The following is a 13,406-nucleotide window of genomic DNA, read 5'->3' on the forward strand; positions in this document are numbered from 1 at the left end:
AGCAACGTTAACGAGCAAAAGTCATAGTAGCTATTGTTCTAGAAAGCCAGTTTCCAGTTATCTGTCATAAAACTACATAAATAGTCTTGGAAACAGGGTTGATTCCAAAGACAGCAAAGTCCTCTGCACTGGATTTCAGCCCCTCCCTTTTCCTAGGCTGGCCTTTAGCAAAGCTTTGCTCCTGACCTTAAGCAAAGACCTCAGCACCCTCTCTCCTGACCGCGAGGCTTCACCTCAACAACCTCTGCACAGGTAGAAACACTCTGCCGGATTTAGATGCTAGCTGTGTTAGGGGGGCTCAGGTTTCCATGCTCCACACACGGGGGAAGGAAGATTTGTGCACTCTGAACTGAAACAGGCTGCAAGGAGGATGGGAGGCCACTTCTGGAATGGGCACTAAGTGGGATCTAAGCTCTGTCCCTAGTCCCTAGACACAGTTGTTCCCAGTGCAGACTTCTGCTAATGGTATGTGCTTCCATTTACTGCATTAAAAGTAGCCTTCGTATCCAGTCACAGAGGAAAAAAAAACCCTTATATTCTTTTCCTAGGAAAACTAAGCAACTTGAGAATGCACGTGGAATGCACTGGCATCTACCACAACATAGAAATTGGATGGGCATGCTCAGGGCTCACTGAGCTCCACCTAGCACACTTTTAATCAACTGAAATTACACACATCACAACCAAAGATTAAAAACAAGAACAATGACGTCTAATTAGAAGTCAGCTAGGGCTGGGCACTGCAGCACACACCTATAATCTGAGGCAAGAGGACAGCTTGGCACAGGAGTTCCAGACAAGCCACCAGCTTAACACAAAACAAGACAACAAAAGCCGCTCCACAGTCAGCAAGGAGCTAAGGCAAAGGACTTCTGCAAATGATTTTCCAAATAAGCTTTATTGACTTCGTTGGTTTCTACTCATCGATGCAAACTTTTTTCCATTTCGTTGCTGTTGTTGTTGTTGTTGTTGAGGTAGGAGCTTACTCATGTAGGGCAGGCTGACCTCAAAATAGATAGAGAGCTGAAGATGCCTTTGAAATGATCCTTCTACTTCCTCTTCCCCAGTACTGGAACTACAAGCATGCACCACCATGCCCAGCTCGTCTGTTCCAAGTTCTTAAAGGACTTCTAGAACCTTCAGTTGATGTGGAGTGAGATAAAGCCATAGTCACAAGCAATTTGCTTTTAAATTAGGAAAGCCAACATGACCTCCATTGGTACATTATTTGGAGTGATAGCTTCGGAGACTTAAGTCTGTCTTGCTATTTCTTAGAAAAAAATTCAAACAATTACTTTTAAAAGTGGTCATTCTAGGTTAAAATGAATAAAACTGAGTTCTAATGATTGACAAGCATATTGGAATACTTATGAGTAATGAAATTTGTTACCTAATTAAAAATATAGATGTGTTGGTGAATACAGGGTAAAGTAATGTTGAAGCAGATGTGTTAAACCTGTAATCATAGACTATTTAGTAGGAAGAAGGGTTGTATTACTCAACAGTGTGTACGTCTGAAATGTTCATATTAAAATACACAAGACGCAAACATTCCGAAATGCCTATATCCTACCTTGATTCTGCAAATATATGCATTAATATAAGTATATATTAATGAAAATGACCTCACAACCAACCATAATGCAAACTTTAAATTCTTTTCTTCTCAGTTTTGTTTATAAACTGTCTAAAATTCATAAATTACATCAAGCAGGTCAGTGTATGTGAAACAAGATTTTAATATAAACTCCGTACTACAATTCATTTACCAAAGTCACGTTTTAACTTTAAAATTATCTCTTCATCATGCTGTGGTTACAAAAAGGCAAAAGGAAAAGAACAACAGTGAGTGTGCCTTTTAGAGGAGGGGACAGAAAGGCAGGTGGGGAACGGAGGTTTCAATAGCACGTACGGAGACTACAAATTACAAAAAACACACTAGTAGAAAATGTCGGTAAAAAGCTAGCTAAACTCTAATTTAAAAAAATGAAGCTTAGGCAAAAATGCATATGGAGTCGTCAGCACACTGCGTGTGAATATGTAAATGTGCACACAGTGGCTAATGTGTTCCAACATTGGTGTTGGAACAATGAGTTTCCCTCTGACTACTGGTTCCTTGGGAAAGGTCCCAGGGACTCTGCTCTGTAGCCTCTAATTCTCTGTAGAAGGAAGAGGAGTAGATAAAAATCAAAACCTATTCATAACAGTTTCTCAAAAAGATTTATAACTTCAGCAACAGTGCAGCTTCCTCTTGGATGCATGTGGACAGGGGTCTCCTGCCAGCTTCCTTGCTTCCTAACCTAAGACAGAGCAGTGTTGGGGGTCAGATCATATGCACCCCACTGTTACTCCTAGAATGTTTACCATTAACGTTGTGCTTAAGCTGAGAATAAGCCATAACGAAAATAACAACAAAAAGATACACAAATGAGCTGTGTCAGACAGTTTCATGTCGGCATGGCACAAACTAAAGTCATCTGAGAGGTGGGAGCCTCAGTTAAGAAAATGCTTCCAGAAGATCAGGCTGCAGGCGAGCCTGTAGGCATTTCCTTAATCAGTGATTGATGGGGGAAGGCCCAGCCCATTGTGGGTGGGGCCATCTCTGGGCAGGTGGTCCTGGGTTCTACAAAAAACCAGACTGAGCAAGCCATGGAGGGCAAGTAAGTACACAACACTCCTCTATGGCCTTGGTATCAGCTGCCATCTCCAGGTTCCTGCCCTGACTTCCTTCAGTGATGAGCAGGGGTATGGAAATATAAACCAAATAAACCCTTTCCTCCCCAACTTGTTTTTGGTCATGGTGTTTCATCACAGCAATAACAACCCCAATTAGGACAGAAACCAAGCAAACATCCATGTTAGGAAAGCTGGAGGAAGGGAATGAGGAGGGTGGGCGAGAAGCATCTGTTAGTAAAGGCACTCGCGGTCAAGGCTGGTTTCCTGAGGGTAATCCCCACCACGACAAGGTGGAGAGAATCAGCTCCAGGAAGCTGTCCTCTGGTCTCCATGTCTGTGTCATCTCACACACACACACACACACACACACACACACACACACACACAGAGAGAGAGAGAGAGAGAGAGAGAGAGAGAGAGAGAGACCAATAGATGACAGAGGGGCAGATAAATGATGAGACAATCTGTATCTGGCTTGGTTCCAGAGATCAATAAGTAAGTAAGAGGCAGTCAAGACCAAACAGAGTATACAAGATACAAGCTAGAAACTTCCACCTGAGCACGGCTGAAGTTCCAGTGCCAGTGTTTACTGGCATGGCTCACTGGTGCCAAGGGTAAGTATGAGTCCCACAGCCCCTTTTGTGATCTATTAACAGTGGGCACTGGGCATGTTCCTGTGCTGGTGAGTTTTGTCAACTTGACACAAGCCAGGACCATCTAGGAGGATGGGACTTCAATTGAGAAGATGCCCCCCCCCCATCAAATTGTCTATAGACAAGTCTGTGGGGACATTCTCTTGATTAATGATTGATATGAGAGGGCCCAGCTCACTGCAGATGGTACAATCTCTGGGCAGGTCATACAAACAAACCAGTTGAACAAGCCGTGGGGGAACAAGCTAGTTGGCAGTTTCTGCAAGGTTCTCTTGCCCTGATGTAACTAAGTCAAATAAAACCTTTCCTCCCCAAGTTGCTTATTCCCCCCCCCCCCCAAACAGGGTGTCTCTGTGTAATAGCCCTGGCTGTCCTAGAACTCACTTTGTAGACCAGGCTGGCCTCGAACTCACAGAGATCCACCTGCCTCTGCCTCCCAAGTGCTGAGATTAAAGGTGTGCACCACCACTGCCTAGCCTTGGCTATGGTTTTTAACACAGCAACAGAAACTTAACTGAGACAATCAATGAGTTCCTATGCTTACGATCCCAGCATTGGAGAGCCTAAGGCAAGAAAACGCTATAAATTCATGGCTAATCTGGGCTCCATAGTGAGTTGAGACCAGCCTCAGCAATGGGGTGAGACCATCTTCAAAAACCAAGCCAAGCAGAACAGACAAGGCACTCTGGGCGTGCAAACCAAATCTTTGTTTAGTGGGAAGATGGGGATTTTGTCCTGTATCTGTATCATGGCTGACCAGCACGGCACCACATCCAACCCTTCAGAGAAGTGGGCCATGTGGAAGGACTCACCTCTAGGGCCTTCAGGCTGATGATTTCCACCCCACACTTTTTGCCTCGTTCCACTAGATCACTGCCGTAGGAGTCCATGATGACAATGATTTTAAGGCAAGGGGTCAGCTTATTTTCTACACCTTCTAACAAAAGTTTGACCTTTTCTGGCTTGTCAGCAAAAATCACAGAGAGCTCAGCTGTAAAGGAAGAGGGGATAAGAAATGAGCCCCAGGATGTGGAGAGCTTGATGCTAATATACGACACACAGATACGAAGAATGCTGGGAATACGAAGCAGATCTTGGAATGTAAAGTCACCAAAGTGAAACCCATAACCATGACAATGGGCATCCCAAGATCAAAGACATACCTTTGTTCACTATGTAGGTGATGGCTTCGGCTCCAAGGGTATCATAGAGTGGAACAATCACCATCGAATAAGCAAAGCATGCCTGCTCGATGATCACCCACTAAACACGGTCACGGAAAGAAAAGACGATGTCTTACCAGAATCATTGCAAAGGGCAGTATTTCAAAAGTCAAATCAGAAGCATCTACGGTAGCAAAATTAGCATCTGTCTGTCTGCCACTGTGCACTGGGTACCAGGATGGTTCAAAACAAACACTTGCTCCTCCTTTTTAGCTTCTCTATTCTTGCAATCTTCTTAAGTTTTTAAGTTAGCCTACAAAATCTGCCCCTTCTTTAAAATCAAACTGCAATCTGCCTAAAGAAGAGAGGCAAGGGTGTGAGGTCAGGCCTAGTAAAAGACAACCCTCTTAACCGGGAGAGAGAACAGCAAAAGACCTGTAATATCCAAGGCTGGGAGACCAGCGAGCAAGCAGGCTGGATAGAAGACTGGTGGTAGGGGCGGACTGGAGTGAGCCTGAGCCACACGGTCTGGCTCTACTCCAGCACACAGAACTACTAAATCATTCTGGACAGCACAATGGCCGTGGGGTTTGAGGGAACATCAATCTCACAGCAGCGTGTAGTGTGGCCTGGGAGCCAGGGAGGAAGAACACCTACCCTATCAGAGAAGAACGTTGTCTTGAGAACAATCCTCCCTAGTAAGGTGACCAGGAAAACGGTGAGCCTATAACCATTTCCCTTGCCACTAGCCTCGGCCGCACGGCAACTCATGAACTCCCAGACACGCGGGCGGCCCAGCCCCTCTGCTTTCTCACTCACAACTCCTCAAGACACCCCTTCATCCCAGCCCGCTATCACCTCACCAAAAAGCATACAGCTGCTGTGGGCGAGGAGCCACCGGGTCACAGGCATGTGGCGTGGATCTGGGACTGTGTCTGTGATTTTAGAATTTCCTCTAAGACGCCACTCGGGGGCTCTGTCCAGGAAAGCACTTCCTGGCTGACCTTACATGATCCTTCCCTGCGTCCACACTTAGATTTGAGAGAAAGCATCAGAAATCTATTCCTTGAGGTAAGGGGTTTGTTTGTGGGTGATAAAAATTCTACTGAAGCAAGCTTTTTGGGTATGTTTCTGAGGTATGAAAGAAAACCAAATCATTCCATGAGACTAAGGGCAGGCCAGCTGTGGACGATGCTATTTCTTGGCAGAAAATGAGATTCAATCTAAGACGACATTTTAAGTAATGAAAACAGGAACAACACAGGGAGAGCAGAACCGGGACGCCTCTCTGGCCACAGCAGATACACAAATAAATCTGAGGCTTGAATTTTTCCAAGGCAGCTGCGCTGACACAAGTGTTAGAACACAAGCGGGGCTTCCCACTTCAAGTCTCTTTATTTTTTTAATTATTTTTAAGTGTGTGTGTGTGCGCACACGCACGTACCCACGTGCGGGTTCCCATGGAGACCAGAGGAGTTGGATTCACCTGGAGTTAGACTTATAATGGTTCTGAGCCACTTGAAGTGGGTGCTGGGGATCGAACTCTGGTCCTCTGCGCTCTGGAAGCGCAGTGTGTGCTCTTGACCACTGAGCCACCGCTCCAGCCCCTCAAGTCACTTTCTGTAGCACTAAGGTGTGAGCCTCGTAGCCAAAGACCAGCAGTATGTCGCCACCAAAGCCAGCTCAGAGTGGGTATTTCACGGTATTTTAAGTTTGGAAATTCGACCCAAAGAAAAGTTAAGCCCTTTCAGGAAGAAAAGTTTGCTACTAACAAAAATATATCCACAACTTCTACTCTAATTTTAGTAACTTATTAATGCCTACTATCCAGTCACAGAGGTACTTGAAGGAAGGGACTTCTGATTTGACATTTTTTTCCCTAAGGATTTTGTTTGATGACATGAATTAATAAAAACATAAACATACAAACAAATTATGGGGAGGGGCAAATGATTTTCTTTTTGTCTTGAAAGCTTAAGAAATTCTTAGTTTAGATTTTTATATCTATAACTTTCTAAGGAAAAGCCACAAAGCCCTATTCCCAGCAGAAAACAGACAACAAAATATAGTTCTACAGCTATAGGCGTGAAATCACGGAGAACCGTGGGGGCCCAGTATGGTAAAGGAATCGTGGTTACTACCTCAGGTCTATTCTGAGAAAAGACGCCGATGAACTGCTCTGGGGAGGCCTTGAACCCCTTTTGGATCAGCGCGGAGCCTATGCACTCAGCCAGTTCTTGAACCTGCAGGAAGAGGAGGCAGGCATTAGCAAAGAGGAGCGTTCTCACCGCAAGGCCTTTAGAAGCTCACCAGGTGACATGAGTGTCGGCTGCAAGCAGAACTACTCAGAGAAGGGGAGCTATTCAGAGAAGGGGAGCTAGCCCCTTTTAAAAGCTGTTTGCACAGCACAAGGTTTTATTCACCCACACAGCATTAATGGACCTGGGTATAGCACTCCTACAAAGCAAATGATTCTGTTTGCAGGCCCCAGGTGACTACAAATCAGGGCTCTCTATGTATGTGGTTTCTATTCTAGTGTTACAAAATGAGCATCCAGACACAATTTCCTTTTCTTTGGGGGAGGTTGCTGCTGGTTTGTAGTGCTGAGGGGAACCTAGGGGCATGTACACACTAGGCAAGCATTCTAAAATGACCTTGTCCCAAGTACTTGACTTCTCCAGCTGGTTCAGGCTAGCCTCAAGTTCAGAGTCCTAACCCTCCAGCTGGGGGGATCACAGGTATGTATCAAGAAGCCTGGCTAGACTTTCCTTCATTTATAACTTTGAAAAGTGACCAAACCCCTCAAAACCTGTCATTAGAAACAGCTTTTACAAAAGAAAAAAATAGACTAAGCTTTTATTTGTTTTTTGTTTTTTCAAGACAGGGTTTCTCAGTGTAGCCCTGACTGTCCTGGAACTTACTCTGTGGAAACAGGCTGGCCTCAAACTTACAGAGATCTACCTGCCTCTGCCTGGTAGCTAAGCACTGCTGGCTAAGGCTAAAGTTTACATCTACAATCCCATTCTTGAGAACTTCTTTTTGGTAAATAATACAATCTTAGGAGGAGGTTTTTAAAGGCCTTATATGCAAAGATACACATTTCAAAATTACCTAAAGTTGAATAAAGCCAGGGGGGAAATAAAACCCGCTGGGTGGTGAAGCAAATGAGAATATTTCCCAGGAAATGCCAGCTAGGGTAGCTGACAAATACTACAAGGATGAGAAAGGGACAGCGGCCAGGGCAGTGTCAGCAATGATGAGCGGTGAAGGTAGGGGAGAGCCAACACCGTGAGACCAAGTAGAGCCAGCCACGAAACGCAGGACACACATCCATGGCTACCCTCTCACCACTCCTACTCTACAGTCATTTTTAAAAATTTTAACCTTAAAACATTAGGCTGGATGGTGATGATAATCCCAGCACTTGGGAGGGAGAAGTAGGCAGATCTCTACAAGTTCGAGGCCAGCCTGGCCTACAGAGCGAGTTCTAAGACAACCAGGGCTACTCAGAGAAACCCTGTCTCGAAACACCAAAAAAAAAAAAAAAAAAAAAGACCTTAAAAGGTGGAGTTCTTTATCCTCAAGAGTACTCTGAAGGCAAAGCATGCCTATAGGAAAACAGCCATGCCAGCCTTGCCAGGAATCCTGCCAGTTCTGGTACACAACACTTTGCCAGTCCTACCTAAGGGACTCAGAGCGGCGCTGGCCAGGTGACAGCAGGATGGCATAGTGTCTTCTATTCTCGGCCAGTTCACAAGTCTAAGTTAATTGTCAGGGACTGAAATCTGAGAAACGCCTGCAATTGCTCGCAGGGCTCAATGGGACAACACGCATATATTTATGTTTCTAGAAAGAAACATTTTGCTCTTTAAAAAAAAGAAAATCTCAAAAAGATTCTAACTTTCCTAAAAGTCAGGCTTGTTAGGTGAGTAAAAAGTAAAATGAGATAAAGATCTCTACAAAGCCATAGCTGGCTTCAGTGCGACCCAGCTCTGTGCCTTTGCCAAGCCTCCGGCAACACCTTCAGAAACTCCGAGGACTTTCAGCGTGTCTTGAACATCAGTTCGCAACAGACGCCTTTCTTCTCCTGGCCAACAATAACATAAATAATGCAGAGAGCATGAGGGTAATCTGCGGGGCCTGAGGGCTGCCATTTGGTGCCCTGTGTCCAACACATGGTCTTGTTATAGGGATTCTAGAAGCAACTTTCTTAGTGTTTTGTCTCACTCTGCAGCCCAGAGCTGGACTCGGCCTTAGTATGTATCCAAGCTGGCCAGGAATTCATAATGATCCTCCTGCCCCAACTTTACCAGCGCTGGGAACACAGATATGAGTCAGCACTGACTAATGAAAAAAAAAAAAACAACTGGAGAGAAACTGGTTTGGGCTTTGGTAAAGTCAAACAGAAAGCGGGAAATCGCTCTGGTCATGTGAGCTCCCAGCTCTGTCCAGACAAGGTATTAAAAGCTGATCTCTGTCTCTCTGGAGAGACAAATACTACTTAAGCAAAGTGTTGGGCATTCTCGTCCACCTTCTGAAGGCAGAAGAGGACAAATCCAGGCTTCAAGCCAAGACACTCTGACAGGTGCTCCTCCCAGGCCGGGGTTTGTGACTCCAGAGGACAACTCCCTCCACGGCCACACCCTCAGACAAGTCAACTACTAAAAACAAAGAGGGAGAAAGTCAGTTTGTGTTCATGAGCGCCAGAGGATTACCTGGCCCCAGAACAAGCTGCAGTGGAGCCCAGGGACAGAGAGCCATTTCCTGGACAGCTGTGTAGGAAAAAGGAAGGCAGCTAAACTGCGCTCGCAGCTGCGCCTGCCCATCCCGAGGCCGGACCGGAAAAGCAACAGCAGCTTGATTCTGTGTAGCCATGATGAGAATAAAAAAAATAAGGGGTGACGTCTTCCTGCTCTGCGACCCACTACTTACAAACTGATTCAGACATTTACAGCTGCTTATGGGTAAAGATAAATCTGAGCATAGCCAGATCCTAGCTTACGATTTTTGCAGACAGGCAGGGGTCTTCTCTGAACATCTGGGCTCATCTCTATGGCTGCCAAGGGGTTAAATGTCACATCTGGAGAGCTGGCCAAGGACAGTGCTGAGGATCAACGAACAGATGCCAACTTGCCCACAGCACACCTGACTTGCTTTCGCCACTCATACTATATGAACATGGGCAAGTTCATACCTTTTCATGGGGCACGTTTTCCTCATCTATAAAATAGGGGGGCACTCCAAATTGGGGTTTCTAAGTTTCCTAGCACTCCTCAGGCAAAGACGAGTCATCCTACGCCAGGGATAGGGGTAGGGGGAGCATTTGCTTCTGGGGATTTCTAAAATTATCTGAAAAGTTATACTTCCCAATAAATCCATATAGGTTGCCAATCAAGTGTTTCAATCTATTAGAGTTTCCCGGAATTTTCTATGTTCTGTTTTTCCATAGATGCTCAGTGGAATTTCTGAAGTGCAGCATGTTTCCTGCCCAGCAATCTTTCACTAGTGTGCTGAACCAATCTACAGAGCCATTTGTATCAGTGGAGTCTGAAATGGACCCCACAGGTTTGTATGTTTAAACACTTGGCCCCTAGCTTGTGGCAGGACTCTGGGAAGAGACAGAACCTTTCGGACACGGGGCCTAGCTGGCGAATGTAGGGTCACAGGGACTGGCCTTGGGTTTAGGCTAGCCCTGCTTCAGACTGTGCTTGGCTTTCAGAGTTGCTGAGATGTTAACAAGCTGTATAATCCACCTGCACAGCCAGGCACCACGCCGCCCTCACCAGAACTGAGTACCCCCACATCCGAGCTCAAATCTTCTCCATTTGGTTGCTTACATTGAGTATTTGGTCACAGACGTGAGGAGAGCTATCAGAGTGAGGGAACTCACCTGCTTGTAGGAAATCCATTCATAGGGCTGGTTTGGCTTTCTAGAACCTAAGCAAGGGCCATTGTCTACAAAAAGAAAAAAAACAAAGATGAAGCAAAAGATAGATGACTTTGACCTTCAACTAGTCCTGCATTTTATTGGCTTTTCTCTTTATTCCTCCAAACATCAGGCAGCAGACTCTAGTCTTCACAGTAGAAACGGTGAGTTCAGATTAGAAATGCCCCCCCCCCCCGCCCCGTCTGAAGTGACTTTTATGTTTTCATTTGCTCTGCTTCTTAAAAACAAGGGGGTTGGAGATAAAGAGAGGAGAAAGGCAGATATTAATATAACCGACTCTTGTTATTGCTGGGTTTGGGTTTTTAGAGACAAGGTCTCTCTACCACATGGCTGTCCTAGAACTCACTTTGTAGACCAGGCTGGCCTCGAACTCACTGAGCTCTGCCTGCCTTTGCCTCCGGAGTGCTGGTGTTAAAGGTGTGCACCGCCACACGGTTACAATGATTTCCAAGAACATTTAGCCTGTGACTTTTTCCTTCAAGCCAATGGTTGGGTGTAGCTACATACTACTGTGTTCAGAAGAGGCAGCCACTCTGGTGAAGCTTCAAGCATTCTGACTCAGAATGAAGCGCTTCCCCAAGAGCCGTGCGTTGGAGGCTCAGGTCCCCGCTAACTAGCTTTGGAGAAGTGATGGAGGCCTGAGGGTTCTGACCTAGTGACTGGGTTAATCCTTCCATGTGCTTGTAACATGATGGAAGCATTGGGAATATCCCTGAGGATGACATCCTGCCCTGGCTGCTTCCTGCGCCCTGCCTCAGCCCTGCTAACTTCCCATCTCCCACCCCAGAGGGAGGAAGGAAGGGAAGTGAAGATACCACAATGTCTAGGTTCACTAGTCCCAGTCTGAATCTGTAAAGGTGTTCTGATCTGGTGTGGGGACATGGGAGGACTGGTGAGGAAGACAAAGAATGGTTTTGCCAGGGGCTGTGACAAGCCTGGTCCTATTGCCTAGAGAAGTGTGGCACACCAATGGATTCAAGTGTCAGTTAGCTGTCAAGACAATGGGATGACATGAGCTGGGCTCGCTGACAAAAACGGTCCTTCCAGACTTGCTTCAGTTTACAGCACTATAACCAAGGCTCAGGGGACACGGGAGGGTCAGCAGCTCTGTTTCTCAGATGGGAGACCCCTCAGCTGCAGGAACTGATGCCATTTTGTTCCTCAAGAGCTAAGACAGGCAAACTGCAGCCAAGGGCCACAATGAACCGATGGCTGTTTTTGTAAGCAGTGTTCACAGCTTATAACTCATCCACCTACACTGAAGCTGCAGAGATTATATGGCCCCAAACGCCTAAAGCCTAAAGTACTTACTGTTTGGCTCTTTATGGGCACAGCACACTGATCCCAGCTGTAAAACTGTGGCTAAGCAGCAGCTTACCTGCAAACTTGAAAACCATCCATACCCAGGCCCTGCTGCCAAAATCTGATAGAAGTGGATGGGTTTAGTATATTTAAAAAGTGTCCCCAGAGGACACTAACACACAACTAGGTGCATCTTAAAAACATCAGGTTTAAGTGGGGGGGGGGGGCGAGAGAAATGGCTTAGCCGTTAAAAGCACTGGCTGCTCTTCCAGAGGACCCAGGCTCAATTCTCAGCCCCCAAAGTTCATCTCCTAACTCCAGTTCCAGGAGGTCTGATGCCCCCTTCTGGCTTCTATGGGCACTTCATGTAAAGGGTGCACAGGTAAAACAGACAACATAAAAATAATTCGAAAAATTAAATTAAAATTAAAAAATTAAATTTAAAAAGCTCTAGGCTAGCTTCTCCTGCCGTTGAACAAACTTCTGACCATCTATGCAAATGCTGGGCCTTGCTTCTCTATAGTATTTTAACCCTGCGAGATCTTAAGAACACTAAAGTTTAAGGATAAAATGTTTCTTGGAGGAAAAAAAGGAAACATTGACATAAAAAGCAGCTGTCTTGGGCTGGAGAGATGGCTCAGCGGTTAAGAGCATTGCCTGCTCTTCCAAAGGTCCTGAGTTCAATTCCTAGCAACCACATGGTGGCTCACAGCCATCTGTAATGAGGTCTGGTGTCCTCTTCTGGCCTTCAGGCATACACACAGACAGAATATTGTATACATAATAAATAAATATTTTTTTTTAAAAAAGCAGCTGTCTTTAATCAATGCGTATTAAGAAAGCTTATATTTCCTTTTCCTGTGATTTACTGAGGATCACTCATTTTCCAATTAGACAAGAGAACAAAAAGTTGTCTAAGAGTCAGAGGTACAGCGTAAGTAAGCCCCACACTCCTAGGCCCACCACACTCTCCCTATGGAGGAAAGGCTGTGCATAACTTACAACACATATATTTTCATGGAGCTTGACGCTGACCTGCTCTACCTCAGGGAGATTTACTGTCATTGATAAACTCAGACCTCGATGCTAACTTCAAAAGGTTCACGTAGTAAATGATACACAAGGAAGTTTGTTTTCTCTTTACAATGGGCTAATGAGTCTTTTATAGGAATATTTGGCCGAACACAATGGGCTGAGTAATCAGACTGCACCAGTGTTGAGCAATAAACAGCAGGTACTTCTCGAGTGCATACACGTCTTATGGGGCACAGAGGAGCAATCTCCCCTGGTTCCTGGCTAAGATCACAATCTAGGTACCAGTGGCAAAAACCAGAAGCTGACATATGAATCTTAAGATTCATTTCTATAGATGAATCATGAAAAAAAGCAAAAAATAATCCTTAAAAAGAGTGTTCCTTCATGGACAAAACACTAATTGAGTACCTACTGTGGACAGGTCCTTCACGGACAGCACACTAATTAAGCACCTACTGCGGACAGGTCCTTCATGGACAACACACTAATTGAGTACCTACTGTGGACAGGTCCTTCATGGACAACACACTAATTGAGCACCTACTGTGGACAGGTCCTGTGTCAGTGCTGTGGGGAGAACAAAACAGAAGGGCATGGTCTCAAGGAGCACAGGCTGGAGGGCAAAAAGCA

General features: G+C 45.5%; 1 protein-coding gene across 8 annotated transcripts in view; it reads right to left on the minus strand.

The window, feature by feature from the left end:
• Nucleotides 1-13,406, minus strand: part of Acsl1 (acyl-CoA synthetase long chain family member 1) — a 69,730-nt gene that overhangs the window by 18,406 nt on the left and 37,918 nt on the right. For all 8 annotated transcript variants that reach the window (XM_087901017.1, XM_048455600.3, XM_048455602.3 and 5 more), the window contains exons 4-7: nt 10,383-10,447; nt 6,634-6,735; nt 4,493-4,592; nt 4,142-4,320 (exon numbers count right to left, since the gene is read on the minus strand). In XM_087901017.1, coding sequence (XP_087757143.1) covers nt 4,142-4,320; nt 4,493-4,592; nt 6,634-6,735; nt 10,383-10,447 — 446 coding nt within the window. The remainder of the gene's footprint in view (nt 1-4,141; nt 4,321-4,492; nt 4,593-6,633; nt 6,736-10,382; nt 10,448-13,406) is intronic.

This window comes from Myodes glareolus, chromosome 23 (genome assembly GCF_982192425.1).
Source record: "Myodes glareolus chromosome 23, mMyoGla1.1, whole genome shotgun sequence".
In the NCBI taxonomy this organism is placed as follows: Eukaryota; Metazoa; Chordata; class Mammalia; order Rodentia; family Cricetidae; genus Myodes; species Myodes glareolus.